At 38.5% G+C, this 19,254-nt stretch overlaps 1 protein-coding gene across 1 annotated transcript; it reads left to right on the top strand.

The window, feature by feature from the left end:
* The first annotated feature begins 7,322 nt into the window (after positions 1-7,322).
* MYF5 (myogenic factor 5) lies at positions 7,323-9,423 on the top strand. Its single transcript, XM_037515243.1, has 3 exons — positions 7,323-7,860; positions 8,707-8,782; positions 9,180-9,423. Exons 1-3 carry the CDS (start codon positions 7,360-7,362, stop codon positions 9,368-9,370), a joined length of 768 nt encoding a protein of 255 aa, XP_037371140.1. The 5' UTR covers positions 7,323-7,359; the 3' UTR covers positions 9,371-9,423.
* Positions 9,424-19,254: the final 9,831 nt, after the last annotated feature.

The raw sequence follows: 19,254 nt of genomic DNA, 5'->3' as shown, positions 1-19,254 counted from the left end.
GGAACAAACTTGGTCCCAATTTGATTCATCTGAAAAAAATATGTTTGAATAAATAAAGAAGAGGCATTTGCATTTAGTTACCACATGAACCCATTTATTTGGGTGTTTTCTTGAAGACGGCTTTAAAGGGAGGGACACGGGTTGCTTTTCCTGTCTGAATTAAACTGGACACATTTTAAATCTCATGTGGACCTCACACTTGTACTTAAAAGTGTAGAATATCCAGAAAGAACCTGTCCTGGTTATCAGCAACTTTTCCCTCTGCCATGACTGTCCTAGACCTAGACATCTGGGTAAGATTTGCATACCCAAAGTTATTTGCTTCTTTGCCTAAAAGACCCTCAGCTAATTTAGCTCTACGTACTTCCCCTTTTTAACTTTCCAGGACTGGCTCAACCTGAAGAAGTATTCATCTGGGGTTCCCAGGGGCTGCACTGGCCTTCCAGCCAGGTCTCTGGCCTCCTCCTCAGTTTTCTTGAACTAGACTGGTGACTGGAAGACTGGAGTATCTTCAAGGCCTCGTGTGGCTTGGGTTTGTTTGTCAAATAGAAAGATAAAAGAAGGGACAATCTGTCTCTCTAGGGGAGATGGGCTTCTTGAAGGAAAGGTTGCTCTGGGGGGAGGAAAGGGTTAAATGGTTGAGGGCAAGACAACAACAACACACATGAAACCTCTTAGCTGGACCAAATAGCAAAACCCCAGAGAGGCTTGAAGCCCCAGGAGCTCTTCGCAGTGAGGATTTTACAACGTGTGCCAGGTTTGTTTATTCTGTAACCTCAGGAAGAGACGACCACCAAGAAACTCAGTGGGAAGTGAAGCCTAGGAGAGGAGCAAGTCATTGCACTTCTCTCTTACATTCCGAAGATGGCCACTTCACCTCTCTTCTCCCCCCGCCCCCACCCCCACCCTCACCCCCACCCCCCAGCTCTTAGCTTCTTCCATGTGCCTCTTTTTCCCCCTTAGCCAGTCCTCAGTTGACAGATGTTGAATTCAGCATTAACCAATCCAACTTTGCTTCCTAACTCCAGACTAGACCCCCTTACTGCACACCCCACAAGTTCCATCTACCACTGCAGAGAGCGCCCCCTGCAGGCACAGAGGAGTCACTTGCTTCTTTTCCATCTCAAAGGACCTCTTCCCTGGGGGGTGGGGGGTAATAGTTATTGTATTTTCTGAGAATAGGGGTATTTCTAGTTTTCCAGAGATGCTTTTTAAATGCAGAAATGTTGAGAAGGGAGACTGCCATTGATTTATAAAATACCTCTGACGAGTTTGAAAGAAGCAAGTGGGAGTTTGGATGAATGCAAAATGCTGAACCTCAGTGGGAGTCCAGGCTGCCTCTATAGGGCCCAGGGCTATCGCTGCTCTACTCCTCGTCCTTTTTCCTCATTTATAAAATAATGGGCACAACAATAATAGCGCTTAACTCCAGAGTTGTGAAGAAGAGGCACTGAGATAATGTGTAAACTACTTAGCCAAAAGAGCAATCAAAATAAACAGCAGCTGTCTTTATTTTTCATTGGTAAATTTAAATTGACCATCAAGAAGTTTTCTTCCACGGAAAGCCACAGTTCCTTCAAATTCAGTTTTTCAACCTTTGCCAGCTCTCACTACGGGAAATGTTAACAACAGGGAGACCAGCAGCAACATAAATGAGTCATTCTTATCATTTTATAGATTAACTCATATAATCGTATAACAACCTTTGGGAGAGTTGCTACGATTACTTTTATTTTAGAGCAAAGAATCTTTGGAAACAGAGAGGTTCCTGTGGTTTTAAGTATAGGTCCTGGAGTTGGAGTCAGTTATTCTCAATGGCTTCAAACATGTTCTCTCAATCACCAGGTATCCTGGAGGAAAAAACTTGGGAAATTAAGAAGATAACCTTTATGGTATGATTCTCTGTGACAATTATTTTCCAAAAAGTTTTTGTCAAAAGTAATGAGCAAGGGGACTCAGAAATAAGGCCAGTATTTAATTTAAAAATGAGTGGAAAAGTACTTCAAATTATCCAAATCAAAATGTGTGACTATAGCTGGGTAATGGGTATATCCATTAGCCATGCTTATTATATATTGATTATTTTTTCCCTGAGAATAAAGAGGTATCTCCTCAATATGTATACATACACACCTATATTTTTTAAAATTGAGTTCATGCCACAACAGAAATTGAAGGTCAAAATTGACCAGGTGAACTCATTTGCTGTATGATTGCATCTATATTTATAAGACTTGCATTAATAACTGCTTAGCAGAGAATGTTTTTATCAATCCATGGAATTTGCTTGCTGATAGATCTTATTCAGTTTTTGTAAACCAAATCTTCTCTATCTCTCTTAGCTGGGTAACTTGAGAAATTGTTTGGAATACGTTTGCCTATAGATGTCTTTTCGTTAAATAGAGCAAATATTTCCCAAAGACTTCAAGTGACCTCCACTGCTGTAATTGACATGTTAGGCTTTTCAATGAAATCCTCAGTATGTTTGCAATTAAAATGTTTTTTATTTGATATTAATGATGATAATCTTTACTAAGCCAAAGCCAAAACAAACAGGACCTTCGAAGCAGAAAATCAAGATGCACTAACCTGGTAAAGATAAATAATGTAGGATTTAAAAGGAGAATTTTTGCAGAGGCAGGCATAATGTTATTATGTTTAAATAATGAGTGATTTTCTTTTTTATATTGCTATAGAAATAACTAATGGAACATCAAATATTAGCGTCCTCAGACTAACTTTAATCATCATAGCTATCATTGGATTCCAAGCTTGAACATAGTGGAAATTCGTTTATATCTAATGGATTCACCCTTTTTTTGACATTTTCATATGTTGTGGGAGTGTAGTGCTGGAATTCAGTCTTCCCCACTGCTCTGGATACTGACAGAGAAGCTTTAGATTGCTGAACTAAAGTTCTATCCTTACAAGATACTGTTGACTTAGAATCTGTGCTTTTCTCTCAGTAATAAATATTTTATTCCATTTATCCCTTCCCATATAAAATTTTTTGTTCAAAATGCTTTGATGTAAACTTGGATTCTCTTGTTTCATAATTGAAAACATTGGTGAATTAACAAGAACATGCTATTTCCTCAAGAGCCAAACCATCAATACAGTTCTGCAACATACACCCAATAGTCACTCTCTTAAACTCAAAAGAAATGTTACAAAAGATTTCCCTGGTTCTAGAGGGTTATTTCTGAAAAAGCAATTTTGGGCAAGTTTAGTTCAGAGTCAGTCTGCAAGATGGAATGGCTATGCCATGTGCTGGACCAAAGATAATGCTGCAAGAAATGGCTACTTTTTCTATTCTCAAGGCTGCTAAAAGTCCTTCCTTAGGCCTTTGATCTCTCCTGGGAGTCTTCTAATTCAAGCAGAGACCAATGTCTTCCTCAGCTGTCTTTTCCACAAATTTTTCCAGCAGCTTTGGCAGGTACTAATGTGTTTACTTAGGTGTGCTTAGCTCCCAGAGCTAATAGCAGTTTGAAATTGTTTAGCACATTTTGAAGTCATATATAATAAGCAAAAATCTCCAGAATAACTCCTGTGTCCAGGAGTTGATAAGGCAGGTATAAAAGTGCATGGATATGAGCTTATCCTTCTATGTATTTTTGATTTTTCCCATCAATAGAAGCCCGGAGAATTTTCTATAGTGTAGACTTACTAGTGTTGGCAAAATTTACTAGGAAAGGAAGCTCTGGGCATCATTGTCTGATGTGGTCTGTCCATCAGCACTAGGAGTGTTGCCAGGATGCCTAAACTAAAATAGGTTCTCATAAAAAAAAGTTGATAGATTGATGATTACTTAAATGTCTTTATGGTAAGTATAAGAAAAGCAAGCATGTATTTACTCTTCTTCAAAATGTAAAATGGCAAAAAGTGTTTAAATTATCTGTTTCATTGGTACCTTAGTGGACATGATCTATCACAGCAGACAGTGGCTCCAGTTTCCTCCCCCTTATTTGCTGATAGTCAGTGTTGGAATAGCATTTCAAATGATACTTTTTAAAAAAAAAAAAAACAGTTGCTTACAAATTAAGTAAACATGAGTTTTCTCTGCATGAAAAAGAATCCACTTTGCTGAAGAAATAGTGGAAAACATTGCTCTTTTCCATGAAGAACAAAAGCCAATCTAGTATGATTTTGAGTAAAAGAGAACACCCAGGTAACCAGTAGGTCTTCTTACTCAAAAAATTAAATTTTCTTGGAATTACTAATTTTGCTCTGACATCGTCCCTGGGGAAAGGTATCAGACCATCTCCCTAATCCGAGGACTCCCAGCCAAATTTAAGGTGCTGACTTCCTTCCTTCTCTATATACACTGCTTCCCATATTTTTAGATCTTGTTCTCTTTCCCCGTGACAGTGATTTAAAAGTTTTGTCTCTCTCTTTTTTTTTTTACTCTGGGGCTCTGAGATCTTATTTTCAGCACTTAAGCCCCAAGGGTCCTCAACCCCAGACCCTGTCCCTGTACTTCCCCCCACACACACCCCTAGCCCACTCCTGCTTCCCCCCCCTACCCCCCAGCAGATCCTATTAACCCTCCAGGTGCTTGCGTTTTCTTGGCTTCTTCAGTTCCACTGCCTGCAGCACTCTGGCAAATTTGTTTGGCGATCACCTTACCAAAGGCAGGCCTACCCTCTGAGAAAGACTGTTACTTACAGAGCCTGCAAGTGACAGTGTCTTCCCAAGCCCGGAGCCGAGGGGAAGACTTCAGGACTCAGCTTATTTGAATTTGTGACAATAAGGATTGGAACCAAACCTGACTTGATTGAAGAAGAAAACAAACAAAATCCACCTCTAGGAGGGCAAAGTCTAGAGAAGTGATGTCTAGTTTTTATTCTTGTGTGACCTGGGGCAAATTATTTACCCTTTGAACTTCCGTTACCATCTTTCAGAAGTAGATTTAGTACTAGTTCCCACAGTCATTGTGTGTATTAAATGAGTGAATCCATGGAAAGGGATGAAAGCAGTGCTGGGCAAATAGTCAAAAACCATTAGCTACAAATACCCAGCTTGAGGAGAAAAGGTACAAAGCACATTAGGTGTCTGGTGGAAAGAAATCAACAGAAAAGTGAACAGAATGGTAACATGTATCTTTTACTTAAATTCTAAGGAACAAGTTTCTTTGTGCCTAAATCATAAATCTGCCCACAGCTCTATTTTTGCTGCCACCAATACGCTAACATCTGGACTCCATGGCCAAAGACAGTGGGAGGAGATCCTGACACAACACTGAGAATTTCTGGGTGAGAATATCTTCTCACTATTATATTTCAGAAGTAGCAATATAGATACACGCAAAGGTTTCCACCTACATAGACGGAGTCTTCCATTTCTCCTGGGTCCTTGAGGAACTAGACTCCTATCTGGTGTACATATTCATTTCAAAGACTTGAACTCTTGTTAATAGTTCTAAATAAGATGCAGATGGATTTCTCAATAGCCAGACAATTAAACAGCTAGTTGGTATGAGAAGATATATGATTTTCAAGGGGTGTGTGTGTGTGTGTGTGTGTGTTTGTGTCTTAGGGAGGCAGAGAGGGAGTAGTGATAGAAGGGACAGTGTCAGGTAACAAACCTTAGTGACTGGCAGGTTCTTACCCTTGACTTTCTGGCTTCACTTTGGAAAACTGATCTCAACTCTGAGAAAGTTAGCACTTCTCTTGATCCTGCATCTTGGGATCCCCCAAGCAGAGTTGCTTTGTGAAACTAATTTTACAAAAAGGTAATAGAAGGGACCATTTCCCCCCCACCCCCCAAATAAATTTGCAGCCACAACACTTCAATACTTACTGAGCTGGATGACAGAAGTTAAAGAGCCAGAACTCCCTCCTGTTTGAGTGGGGTAGCAAGTCCTGGTCAAAAACACCAGACTTACTTAGAGATCTATTTGTTTAGTCCTTAAATAATTGTTTCTCTTACATATAATCAGTGGGCTCACCACACCCCTAGAGGTTGAAAGTGAGTTAAAGGTGAAGAAGGATGGGGCAGAAGCTGATTAATAGAGTCATTCTCACTTAAATGCCAACTCTTCCCTTTCGCCTTGTAGTCCCCAAAGTTTCAAAGTCCCTGCTGCAATTGCTTTTCGGGAAAGCTTTTGTCGCCAAAGTGTGTGAAGTTAGTCAGGTTTGAGGAGTAGGAAATTTTACACGAGCTGCGAAAAATTGCTGGACCGGCAGCTGGGACGCATCTGTAACGGTGTTAGTTTGCTTGAGAGCAGAAAATTAGCGACCCCAAAGCCCAGCTTGACTGTTTAGTCTGTGGAAATGAATGGGCGGAGCAGAGAGAGAGAGAGAGAGAGAGAGAGAGAGAGAGAGAGAGAGAGAGAAGAGAAGAGACCTGTCCCTAGGAAGGGAGCTCATTGTCTAAAACAGGGGCCCTTTTCATACAAATCCTAGGGCCGCAGTCAGCACACCCCGCAGGCCTGCTAGGGCTCTAGCAAATCCAGCCACAAAGAAGCGCTGTAATAAACACACGCAGAAAGGGCTAAAGCGGGAAGGGAGGGTTGTTCCTGGTGCTCTGGCCCTCCTGCACCCACCTCCTTTCAAATGTGCTGGCATATAGACAGTACCCAAAGCAGTGGGATCCCGGATCCCGGGGAAAAGAAAACGCCCTTTCAACCCCCAATTACAAAGTTACTCTAAAATGACAACCTATTCAGGATAAAATAGATTTTTTTTAAAACCTGGTGAAAGTGTCACTTGCAGTTTCTAGCAACCATTAACTTGTCCACTGCTTGGAAAAATTACTGAGATATCGAAAATTCCTGGAAAAGATGAACAAACACCTAAAAATAAGGAGATCCCGCGTGTCTGGGCTGAGGAAGGCAGAGTGGCTTCTGCTGCCGGCCTCGAGTCGCGCAGTTCTATGGAGCAATTGCTTTATTTAATGGGTGAGCAATGACAAAACGTGGGGCTTCCTCCGCTCCTTTTGTCTGTGCCACTTGGAGAGTCCCTGGTTTAGGTAATCTGGAGAGAGCACGTCAACCGATGGGCGAGACCTCCCCCGCCTTAGCAGAAATGCACTAAAACCATTAGAGTCAAAGGGGCAGTAAACAGCAAATTGTCTCTAGAGGAAAGGCGGAGGTTTGCCCAGACGGCCCCCGGCGGGGGTTGCGGTGGGATATGCTAATAGTGCCCGGCTCCTGGGGCCGGCCTCCCTCCCCCAAGACTATATAAAGAGCCCCAACCCTGGTGCGGCGCACCGAGGCCGGGAGGCGTCTGCTTTTGTTAATTACCGGAGAAACCAACCCAGGGGCTCAGCCTGGGATTTGCCCGCCCGCAGCGGCGCCTGGCTTGGGTTTCTCCCCTCTCTTGCAGCTGTCTAGGTGCACTGCCTGCCTCTCTGCTGAAGATGGACATGATGGACGGCTGCCAGTTCTCGCCTTCTGAGTACTTCTACGATGGGTCCTGCATCCCGTCTCCAGAGGGTGAGTTCGGGGATGATTTTGAACCAAGAGTGGCTCCCTTTGGGGCGCACAAAGCAGAGCTGCAAGGCTCAGATGAGGACGAGCACGTGCGAGCACCTACGGGCCACCATCAGGCTGGCCACTGCCTCATGTGGGCCTGCAAAGCGTGCAAGAGGAAGTCCACCACCATGGATCGGCGAAAGGCAGCCACCATGCGCGAGCGGAGACGCCTGAAGAAGGTCAACCAGGCTTTCGAGACGCTTAAGAGGTGCACCACTACCAACCCCAACCAGAGGCTGCCCAAGGTGGAGATCCTGAGAAATGCCATCCGCTACATCGAGAGCCTGCAAGAGCTGCTAAGGGAGCAGGTAGAAAATTTCTACGGTCTGCCAGGACAGAGTTGCTCGGAGCCCACCAGCCCCACCTCCAACTGCTCCGATGGCATGGTAAGAGCTAACTAATGCTGGTGCCTGCCCGGCCTTCTCAATCTTTTCCAAAAGTCTTATCTCATTTAAACCAGGCGTGACAGCCAAATATGAAGTGTTTATTGGTGGCTGTTGGAGGTGGGAGTGGGGAGGCAGTTGCTCTAAGAGAAGAGAGGTGACACCTTGAGGAAAATGCCAGAAACAGTAGCCCAACTGGATTTTAGTTTCACCATCTACTTAGGTCTAAATATGCATTGTAGGAGAAGGTTATGTGAGATTGGTGGTTGGAACGATCAATCAATAAGAGGCTTCCTCCATTACTCAGGCTATTTCCAAAATATATCACCAATGGATCCTGTCATAGGCTAACCTCTGAAGGGAACAATCTGAAACATCCACTGCGCACGATTCATAACTTAATGAAGAAACCAACAGAATACCTCATCTCCTCAGCCTCTGCTCAGCTGAGTCCTGTCTGGGAAGAGATGTTGATGCATTCTTTTCAGGGGACGTTTGCTCCAGCACTGCCAGGTTTTAATGCGTTTTTGCCCTGGGAAAGTGTTCTCTCCCTGAATTAGTGTGGCTTCCTTCTTCTCCAATCCATTTTTCATGGTTAACCCAATGCACATTGCTGCTGATTTCCACCCCCTCTTCCTTTGCTGCTCCTCCTGTTCTCCAAGCACAGAAATTGACCTCAGTGCCCTGGCAGTTTGGTGAGGGCAACCCCTGCTAAATCAAGGTGATGAAGGTGATCCAGAGAGCTTAATTTACTGAGCAAGTGTGCAAGCACTGCCTCGTCCTATCAGAGCATCTTTTCCCCAAATCTAAAAACTAAATTTGTGTGTGTGTGTGTGTCTTGTGTTTTAGCCCGAATGCAACAGCCCTGTCTGGTCGAGAAAGAGCAGCAGTTTTGACAGCATCTATTGTCCTGATGTACCAAATGGTAAGAATTGATGACTGCAGAGTTTAAAGATCTCAGCCTATCAAGCAGGTTCTGTTCTTCCAGGCAGTATGGGGGAGGAAAGAGAGGTAACAGACTTTTGGGGAGGCTGTGGCAGAGCAAAATAAACTCGCATCACCTGCTTAAACCCCACCACCCAAACAGATACCTGTACAAGTATACATATGCAAGTTGGTGGGAAATATTACCAAGGCAGATTCTCTGCTGCCCATCTTCATCCCTATGAATTGCTGTTATTTGTTGCAAAATTCTGTATCAGATTTTCTGTGACCACCTGACCTCTGGGTATCAAAAGGCCTGACCAACAATTTAAGGGAAACATAAACAAGTTGATCTACTTGGGGATTTTTTAAATGGTTTTTCCTCCTTGTATCTTTAGTATATGCCACAGATAAAAGTTCTTTATCCAGCTTGGATTGCTTATCCAGCATAGTGGATCGGATCACCAACTCAGAGCAACCCGCATTGTGTCTCCAGGACCATGTGTCTCTCTCCCCAGTCACCAACATTGATTCACAGCCTGCAACTCCAGGGGCCTCTAGTTCCAGACTCATCTATCATGTGCTATGAACTGAGAATCTATTCTAGATCAGCACTGCCAAGAGGGCCTATTACACAGGATTTCTTTTCAGGTGTAAATTTGTAAATATTATCTTGCCACTTTATAAGAAGGTGTATTTAACTAATAAAAAGTCACCATTGCAATTAATACTTTATATCTTTTGTGCTTCCCCTGCTGCCCTCCTTCTTCTCTGCTTTAGAGACTTAGTGCCGATAATGTTGTTTCTGATAGGAGGCAATTTATTGGAGATAGCGTGTTGCAATGTTTAACTTATATTTTTTATACATAATGCTTTTCAAAATATTATCTGTGGTATTTAGATCTTTATTTTTCTTAAAGTGTTAGAGCCAAACACAGGGAACTTTAAATATATTTAACTTTTGCTTTTCTCTTTAAACCTTTGGTTATATTGTATTAAATAAAATATAACAATACTGCCTAATGGTATATATTTTCATCTCTTCTTATAAGAAATGCATCTGTTTAATGTAAACACAAAATAGTACTTTGTGGATAATTTCAAGATATAAAAAATTTTGGAAGTTCCACCATAAATAAAATTGTTTAAATGAATGTTTTGGTTTGTGAGTTTGTGAAGGGACACCCCTAGTGGAATCAGAAGTCACTTACATGAAATCTATAAGGTGAGACTAAAAATACTAAAGCAGCTGATTTTATAGATAAATCTGAATATTTACTTAATTGTGGACTAAATTTAGGTCCTATCCATATCACAAATAAAAATACTGTTTTTCTTTTCTTTTTTTTGTTTTTCTTTTAAATTTTTTTTTTATGTTTTACATCATTGTTCATTTTCAAACAATATTTGCTTCCCCCCACCCCCTCAGGTGTAGTCCCCATAGAGTTTCCTCCACCAATGGACCTGTGCACCATCGCCTCAGTCCCCTGTGCTCCTCCCACCCCATCCCTCTCCCTCCCCTGCAGTATGTCTCTGATTTATCATTGTCTGTTTTTGCTTTGTTGTGTTTTGTATTGCTATTATTTTTTTACACTGTTGTCCTATGTGGTTCCCCTGTATTCCTACTATAAGTGAAACCATCTATTTTAAACACATTTTTAAATTTTTAAAAAAGATTTATTTTATTTATGTATGCATACAAGAATGGTGACAGGGTGAGAAGATTCACCAGAGACAGAGTGGGGAACAGAACAGGCAGACTGACTGAAATACACTGAAATAGCAGCGGGTGAGTCAGGAGAGGTCTGCTGTACCATGTGTGTAGCTCCCTGGCAGGGGACTGAACTCTTGCCACAGTGACTGGTGATAGCTTGATAGTGCGGAGACATTAACCCTGCGCCACTAGGGAATCCTCTTTAAACCCATTTTAAGGGAATCTGCTTAAATAAAATTTTCCTTAGTCATATCACTGTACCACATGATGTCAAGGGTGTGTGTGTGTGTGTGTGTGTGTGTGTGTGTGTAGGGAAGGTAGAAATTATGCAGGACAACAGCATATATTTAAACAAAAAGAACACACATCAGTACATCATTTTAATACCTATAATACATTAAGTCATTTTACTTTTAGTTTTCTTACCTGCCTGGAATATCTTAATATATTAATATATTAATATTGTCAATAAAATATTTACAGGTTTTTGAGTTGAGTTTTTTTTTAATACTGTTAAAGTGCTGGCTGTAAAGTGATGCAGTAAAGTGAAGCAGGCTGCAATTGGCTTCCTCCTTTTCATATTTTTTTCATTTCATTTCATTTCATTGTATTGATCATATTTTATGTTTGTGTGTATGTATGTATGATGAACATATATCTTTTATTGCTTATCACTTTAAATCTCCTGTAGAAAGAATTGAGATTTAAAAAATTGAATAATTATGCAAAAAATTAGATTGAAAAAATCACTGGGATGATTTTCACAAGTCTAACACTGAAAGAGATTAAAAAGAAACATCGTTGAAGCATCTAAAGTAACTTCATAGAGAGCAGGTAGTTTTATCCCCTAATTCTACAATGACTTAAAATTTTTAGTGGTTTATAATTACATATATTCATCATCCAAAGCATGTGGACTGGCAATCACAGTTCTCAGGATGGTTTTCCCTTCTTTTTAACATGCTTCTCTTGTGCTTGTCCAGTCATCAGTCTTAAAGGATGGAAATTATTCCAAGGGGGAGGGTGTGCAGAGGAGCTCAGTTCAAAGAAATTATAACCACTGTCACTCTATAACATCGTGTCCTGATGTGGGATATGGCTCTTGCCACAAAGGTAGGTCTTTCTTTATCCATGATTTGGGAGTGTGAGAATTTCAAGTAAAGAAAATTGAAGGGAGCATGATAGAGAGTCAGATACAGTTTCAGTGTAAGATGGACGTCACTTTATTAGACATTGAGGTAGGTTCCTTTTGTTCTTTTTATACTTTCATAGAGAGGTAGAGATTTATTGTCATTTCTCATAGATTCAGAATAAGAACTATCCAAAAATTGGTCTTTTTTTTCAAAAGTTCAATCTTTAAAGCATCTTCATACTCTGATAAATTTAATAAAAGCAAGCAGATAACATAATTTTTAATTCAAGTGACTAAAAATTAACTTTTTTCCTTATTAAACCCCAGCAACTTCTATAATTTTTCAAGTGTTTGATATCATATTATATCATACATTATATTATGTTTCAAAAACTATGTAGTTTTTCAGTCATCTGGATTTGATACAGCGGCTATCAGTATATGATTAAAGAAATAATCTCTCTGCAAAGTTGCTTCATTGATTCCATTTCCAATATATTAACATAGAAGGCAGGTGTCTACTATATAAGCAGCTCCACATAACATATCACATATAGTCATATATACTTTTTGACAAGGAACCTTCTGGAATTGCTTCTACAGTAGTCCAGACCCAGAAAAGTCTTTCCATCTCCAGGGAAGTGGGAGTAGGAAATAGTGGCTGGCAAAATATTCAAGTAGCACAGGATTTTACCACTTATAAATCTCCTCGTCCTCAATTCATGGAAAAGATGCAGCCAGTAGTCAAATTTCTAGAAACAACTCAACTGGGAAAATATTATCTTTGGTATCTACAAATCTGATGGGGAGAAGTTTCTAAGAAACCACAAGTCAACAGAGACTCTTCTACTCATGCATGGGAAATGCAAGTTCTCTGATTCTATAGGAAAAGTAGAAAGTACTACTTGAAAGCAAGTTGCTATATAAATCAAAATATCTTGATTGTCCCCATTTCATTATTCAATTTTTTAATTGAAATAATGTTGGTTTACATCATTGTTTATGTTTTGGAAGTATATTATGCCCCCATCCCTGTGCTGATGTAATTATGCTCCCATTACCAAAGCACCCCAAGTTCACCATCAGTCCATTGCACTTTCTCCCCACCCTGTGCTCACATCTGCTCCCACACCTCCACCTTGCATCAGTTCTCTAATCCGTTTCAAGGGTTAGTTTTTGAGTTTGGCTTTATTTGACCCTTTGTTTAGTTTCTCTGTATTCCACGTATAAACGACACCATCTTTTATTTGTCTTTCTCTTTCTAACTTATTTTGCTTAGCATAATCCCTCCCAGCTCCATCCATGTTGCCATAAATGGCTCGAGTTTATCTTTTTCATCATTAAGTAGTATTCCATTGTGCATACATACATCTTCTTGTAAGATGCAAGTCAGATAAAATTAATGCCTATATTATACTCACACATTTTTCTTTAAAAATAACATTCTTATATTTAATCTGAGAACATTATTCACTGAAATGTTTTCTTTAGGGTAAACAGTCACAAGATTAGAATAGTAACTTAATTCTCTGAATTTCAAAGATATGAATGATATTAGAATACTGTTATTTGTAACTCCATAAGCTTTTTTTTAAGTCACAAAACATCTCTGAAAATATCACCACTGAATGTTCCCTCATTGTTACAAAAACTACAGAAATCAAATTAATTTCTTTTAAGAAATCTGATAGATACCTTAGTTGGCTTGTGATTTAGTTTGACATGGTACATTTGCTGAGCAAAATGTTTGGAATTTAAAGTATAAACTGGATCTAAAATTATTAATGTATTGCTTTCTTTTTAATTTTCCTTGCCATATCTGTAAAATGGGATAAGAAACGATAGATTATGATATGATTATAAAGTCACCACTAAAACTATTAGCATTAAAGTCTTTTGCAAATAATCATTTGTAACAGGAAAAATAAGCCAAAACTTATCTCCATTTATGCTACTTAATTCACTTCATTACAGATTAAGTGGGGACTAATGACAAAGCAACAACTAGCAACTATTGAGTGCTTATCATTATGCAAATTAGGAAATTGAGGCTTAAGGAGTATACTTAATTTGTCCTAGAAAACTCTATTTGGACTGGTTATTTGGGCTTCTTCACAGCACATGCTCTGAGAGGCTCAGGCATAGGTTTCATGATTTCCTATGTCCTAGCACTAGAAGGACCCGAACATGATTGCTGCTGCAAATGTGTACTTGTACACATTTGCTGTACATGACTAGTGTGCATTTTCTGTCTCTACTTCCCTACCTTTCATTCTGTGATCTGGTACTGTCTCTATCCCTATTCATGGACATGAAAACTTAAAATCAAATCAGTAGATGGTTCCATTCTTTTCTTTTCTTTTTTTTTTTTTGTGGTAGATTGGGGTGTGGTGTGTGTCTAGGTATATATGTGGTTGCGTGGTGTGTGGTAGAGTGGTGGGTGGTGTGTGTCTGGGTGTGTATGTGGTGGTGTGGTGTGTGGTAGAGTGGTGTGTGCTGTGTGTCTCGGTGTGTATGTGGTGGTGTGGGTGTGGTAGCATGGGATGTGGTAGTGAAGGGTCAGAAGTTTCCATTCTTGGGGAGACATATTTCTGGCCCAAATGTATTCCTGATCTTTAGATCTGTATACCTGACTGTTTTCCTAACATCTTTTGAATATTTCAATGATACTTCTCAAAGAACATAATAAATATGTTCTAAATTAAATTCACAATACTCTGCCTCTCTTCCTACTTCTAAACTTGACTCCCTTTCAATGATATCACCATTGACATAAACATGAAACTTAGGACACACTCCTGGTACTTCAATCTTCATTCCCTCTTGTCCAACTCATTTAAAAAATCCTATGGATTTATTTTTCTAGATATCTTTACCCTCAGTCTATGGTTATCTCTCTCTGGATGTAACAATTTCCACACTGTAATTTATAGAATCAGTGATTTGTTTTAGTCTTTGCTACAATTAACGGTATAAAATTCTTCTTGTACTCCAAAAAGCTATTCCAAATTGGATATTTTATAATCAAGGTGATTTTAGGTTCAAAGAAATTTTGATTCTAAACAAAGGTAAAGCAAAGATATTTATTAAATACCTCTTTTATACTAGAAACAGCATTTCTCATTTATTGTCAACCCTGATCACTAGTTAACAAAAATTCTGACTTCATTTAAGGAATGTCTATTATGTCCCTGGAACTGTTTTCAGAGTTTGATATGCATTACGTATAGCTAAGCAAAAAAACAACTTGAAAAGATGAGTCATAGCTAAGGAAGGACTTAGAAGAGAGGTAAATGACATGACCAATTTATCAGTGGTATTCTTGTAAACCCTCCTCTTACAGATGTTTACAGCAACTAGAGATATCAGTGAAAACCAGAGGTGAGGGATGCATTTTGAATAGTAACTAAGATCTTAAAAATGATGTTTTAGTATTATGTTAGTTTCCTGGAAGAGAGTAGAGACAGGAAGACTAATTAAGAGAAATTTCTAATAGCCCATGCTCAAGGTAACATTGTCCTTAAGCCCCACTGAGTTGTCCAGTACAAGGTTGGGGGGGGTCTCCATGAAAGTTGTTGACTGATTGGACCACTGAGGTTGTGTCTGCATGATGCCAGACATCTGGATATAGAGAGCAAAATCCAGTCATCCTGATGTTAAGGATACATGATATGTTGCCATTACACATTTAAAACTTTTAACTGATTGACTGCCTTTTTCATCCAGTTAAATAACATTGAGTTAATTCAGCTTGTGTGTGTACCACTTGCTATTCCTTGCTTTTTAACCAGGGAATGATTAATCATATTGCCATGGAAATGAGTGAGAACTGGTAAATAATGAAGAAAATGAAAACTTCATATTATCAGAAATGTATGTTCAATATTATTTGCTGCGATTTCATTCTTTTTATTTAAAGAATAAAATGGATTGGGTGTCTCAAGTTTACTGCATTATGGTTCTCTAAGTAACTATTAGTTTTTCACATCAAAGCTAACTCCTTGGAAATATTTCACAGACAATTAAATGTTAACACCTTCCGTCTGTGCACAGTTAAAATCTGGTATAAAAGTGAAGAACTGTAATACCATATTCAGTTCACTAAAAGTAAATTTTATCCTCCTTTTTATATTGCATATAAAATCTCAATTTTGATAAAACACTACACTACTGCAATAAAGTAATTGTGATAACACACAGTAAATACATTTGCCCTTCAAAAAATTATCTTTAAGGTAAATATAATTTGAAAATAAGAATATTAACTTATCATTGAAGATGATGCCTTTTTTTTAATAGAGGCATGTTTTATTTATTTATTTGTTTGTTTGTTTGTTTTTGTTTTATACATGCACTGGGTACAGTCAGAAGCACGGGAGGGTGAGAGAATTCACCAGAGCCAGATCAGGGAGCAGAGCAGGCAGAAGGACCGAAGTACACTGCTGAGGGGAGCAGCGGGCGGCAGGAGAGGTCCGCGCGCCATGTGGGACCCTCCTCCGGTGGCCGGGGAGCAGCCGGGGATCGAACCGGCGCCGCAGAGGCCGCGGGCAGCTTCGTAACCCAGCGCTCAACCGCCGCGCCACCGGGGAGGCCCTGAAGATGATGCCTTTTAATGAAATTCATTCCCTGTCTATTTTTTTAAAGGGAAAATACAATTAAAATTTTATTTTATTTTTTAAATTATTTAATATATTTTATTTATTTTTATTTTTTAGATCTTATTTATTTATTTTAATATTTTATTTTATGTAATTCTTACATCATTTTTCATTTTTGCACAACGCATGCATTTTCATTTTGGTTATATTCCCCATACAACTGCACTCCCCTTATTTTGACCCTAATCCTTCCTTGTCCCCCCCCACCCCGTAGTTGCTTGTTGATTTTGATTTTTACTTTGTATTGATTAGTCTTTTTCCTGGTCTCTTATTTAGGTTTTCTAAATTCCTGCTATGAGTGAGACCATCCAGTATTTTTCTTTTCCTTTCTGACTTGTTTCGCTGAGCATGATCACTTCTAGCTCCATCCATGTTGCTGTGAACTGCATGTGTCCCTGTCTAAATATTAATCAGATTTGTTGAAAAGTCAAGGATTGTGCAAGACAGCTGTTTAACTGGGTGTTTTGTGTGCATGAAATAAAGAAATTAACTTACACAGGATTGGGATGGGCTTTTTTTCTTAAAGAAATTTCTGATTTTTAATTACTTTTTTTTAATCCTGAGTTAGTTTTACATTCTGAGGATAGGAATAACAGTGACTGGGAAGAAGAGTTATCTACACAGGAAAGTAACAAGGAGAATTGAAGTCATTTCCAAAATTAACTAAACTCAATACTCCTCCTACTATAGCAGTCAATACATTTTTGGGAAGAATGTGAGTTTGTGGCTAAAGAGTATTAAAAATGTTGGGGGGCTTTTTGTTTGTTTTTCCTACTAAGTTGTTCATTTCCTGAATGCAGAAATATTCTCTGTATTCCTAGCACCTAGTCTTGTTTCAATAGCATAAAATAAATGCTCATTCAGTATGTTCCTATATTTCATATCAATTTGTATATGTGGGTCGAATCTCTTAGAGGAATCTAAACTTCTTTCCATATCTAATTGTAGATCAGAACACCCATCCTGTTTTAAATGTTATAATCTCCTTCAGAAAGACAGGATACATGATATGAATAGGTCCAAACATATTTAGAATCAATTCAATATGAAGAAGTGAAGCGGAAATATCCATATCCCTACAAAGACATCTCTTTACAATTGCAAGCTTAATAACAGAGCTAGAAATAATTGCACAAAAATAGTCTGCTAACATTTGAATGACAGACAAACATTATTTATGAAGTTCATTGAAGAATTCTGAATTAGGTTCACTATGCTGGAAGGACGAATGTCTTTTACATTGACATATTACCAATTTAAAACATCTAAAATTCCTTTCAGAATTACATATAAACAAGAATCATTGCACCCACCTCTGAGCTGGAATGTGACAGCTGGTTAAAGTAAGCATAGCAACACTACACAACACTGTCAAACAGGATGAGTGGCTTAACCAATCAAATATAGAGCATCAAAGTAAAACTACCCCAATTAGATTTCTGGTCAGGACAGAAAGGTTAAGTGTGCTGTACTGTATAAAGTCCCTAGGATCCTTGGTGATCACAAAGGTTGTGTTAGCATAGCCAGCCAAGTTCAAGATCTATTTCAACAACTCAAAAGAGTTCTTTAATACCACATGGGGACTTTCTGGTTTTCTGATCCATTAAGAAGAATGTAGAAAGCAACAGCAATATGTAGCTTGATTAAGGGAACGAGCTGTGAAATGAGAGTGACCTTGACCACATCACAAGTTCCAGGCTTATAAGTTGATCAAGCTATTTTCTCTCTCTATGCTTTGTTTTCCTCAGTCACACATAGAGATCTAAGTACTCGCCTCCTAAGTTGTTTTTTGGATTAGTTACATGTAACACACATAAGTCCTGAAATTAATTCCTCACATATAGAAAGCATATACACATATGTGGAGATGATTATTTTTATTTTTTAATGGTCAGCACATCAACAGAACTCATACGAATCGCTGTGGGATCTGGAAAATAGTTCCTAATATGCTAAATTATATTTCCCATAGGAATCTGACAAATTGTTGCTCAAGAGATAAACTGGTTTAACTTAGTTATTGCAGCAATATTAACACATTAAATATAACAGTTGGAAGTTGTATTTAGGTGGAACTAGAGAAAACATAGTCATACTAGTTTTTCCTTTTTTTTTTTTCTGTGTTGCAATAAATATTTAATCAAAATTTGAAAATTAACTGTATCAGGGTTTGACAAACTCTAAGATTTTTAAACAGATATTAATAATTATATAAGAAGTTACATAGTGCTGTCATATTAAATTTATCAAAACAAAATACTTAAAGTCATTGTTCCTTCTATTTTGATTAACTTGCATGTTTTCACAAAATCTTACTTTGAAGACTAGTGATGCTCTTTTCTCCATCCCACCTCCCTTCTGAAATTTGTTCTTCATTCTTTGAATTAATAACTAAAGAGAATTTGAAAATATTTTCACAAAGCAAATCAAATTCTAAAATAGTAATAAGCATATGTGAACATATAATAAAGATTCTTTAAAATGATTTTCTATTAATCCTTAGAGAAAAAGAATTGAGTTATATATAGAAATCATTTATCAGTGATTGGCATAAATGATGAAGGCACTTTTCAATCTCTCTGCATTTATATGACTATTTTAGCATAAACGAAGAAGAAAATCTTTGCTTCTTACTTGAGTGTGATAGGCAAAATTACTATTAATGTGTAACAAAAGTAGAATGGCAAGACTTATTGTTCACTGACATGGAAATTCATAAAATCCTAATTGTTAGCCTAATCCTCCCCGGAGGTCAATTCTTAATATCCTGGCTATTAAGTTTCATGTATTATATTTACTGCAGCGCTTCGGAACTTTGACAAAGAATTGAGCATCTCTGGTATGCTCCGTCCTAGCTTTACTCCCCAAGCCATATCACTTGCTGGTAAGTTATAGGAAAGTCTGCTACTTTCATGGGTAGTATTTTTTCAATTGCTTTATATATTAGCTTCCAGTAAATGTTCAGTCAA

Source organism: Talpa occidentalis, unplaced genomic scaffold (assembly GCF_014898055.3).
Source record: "Talpa occidentalis isolate TD23 unplaced genomic scaffold, MPIMG_talOcc4v2.1 talOcc4.16, whole genome shotgun sequence".
NCBI classification, from domain to species: domain Eukaryota; kingdom Metazoa; phylum Chordata; class Mammalia; order Eulipotyphla; family Talpidae; genus Talpa; species Talpa occidentalis.
Note: the sequence above shows the minus strand (reverse complement) of the source record. Positions and strands in the feature narration are given on the sequence as shown.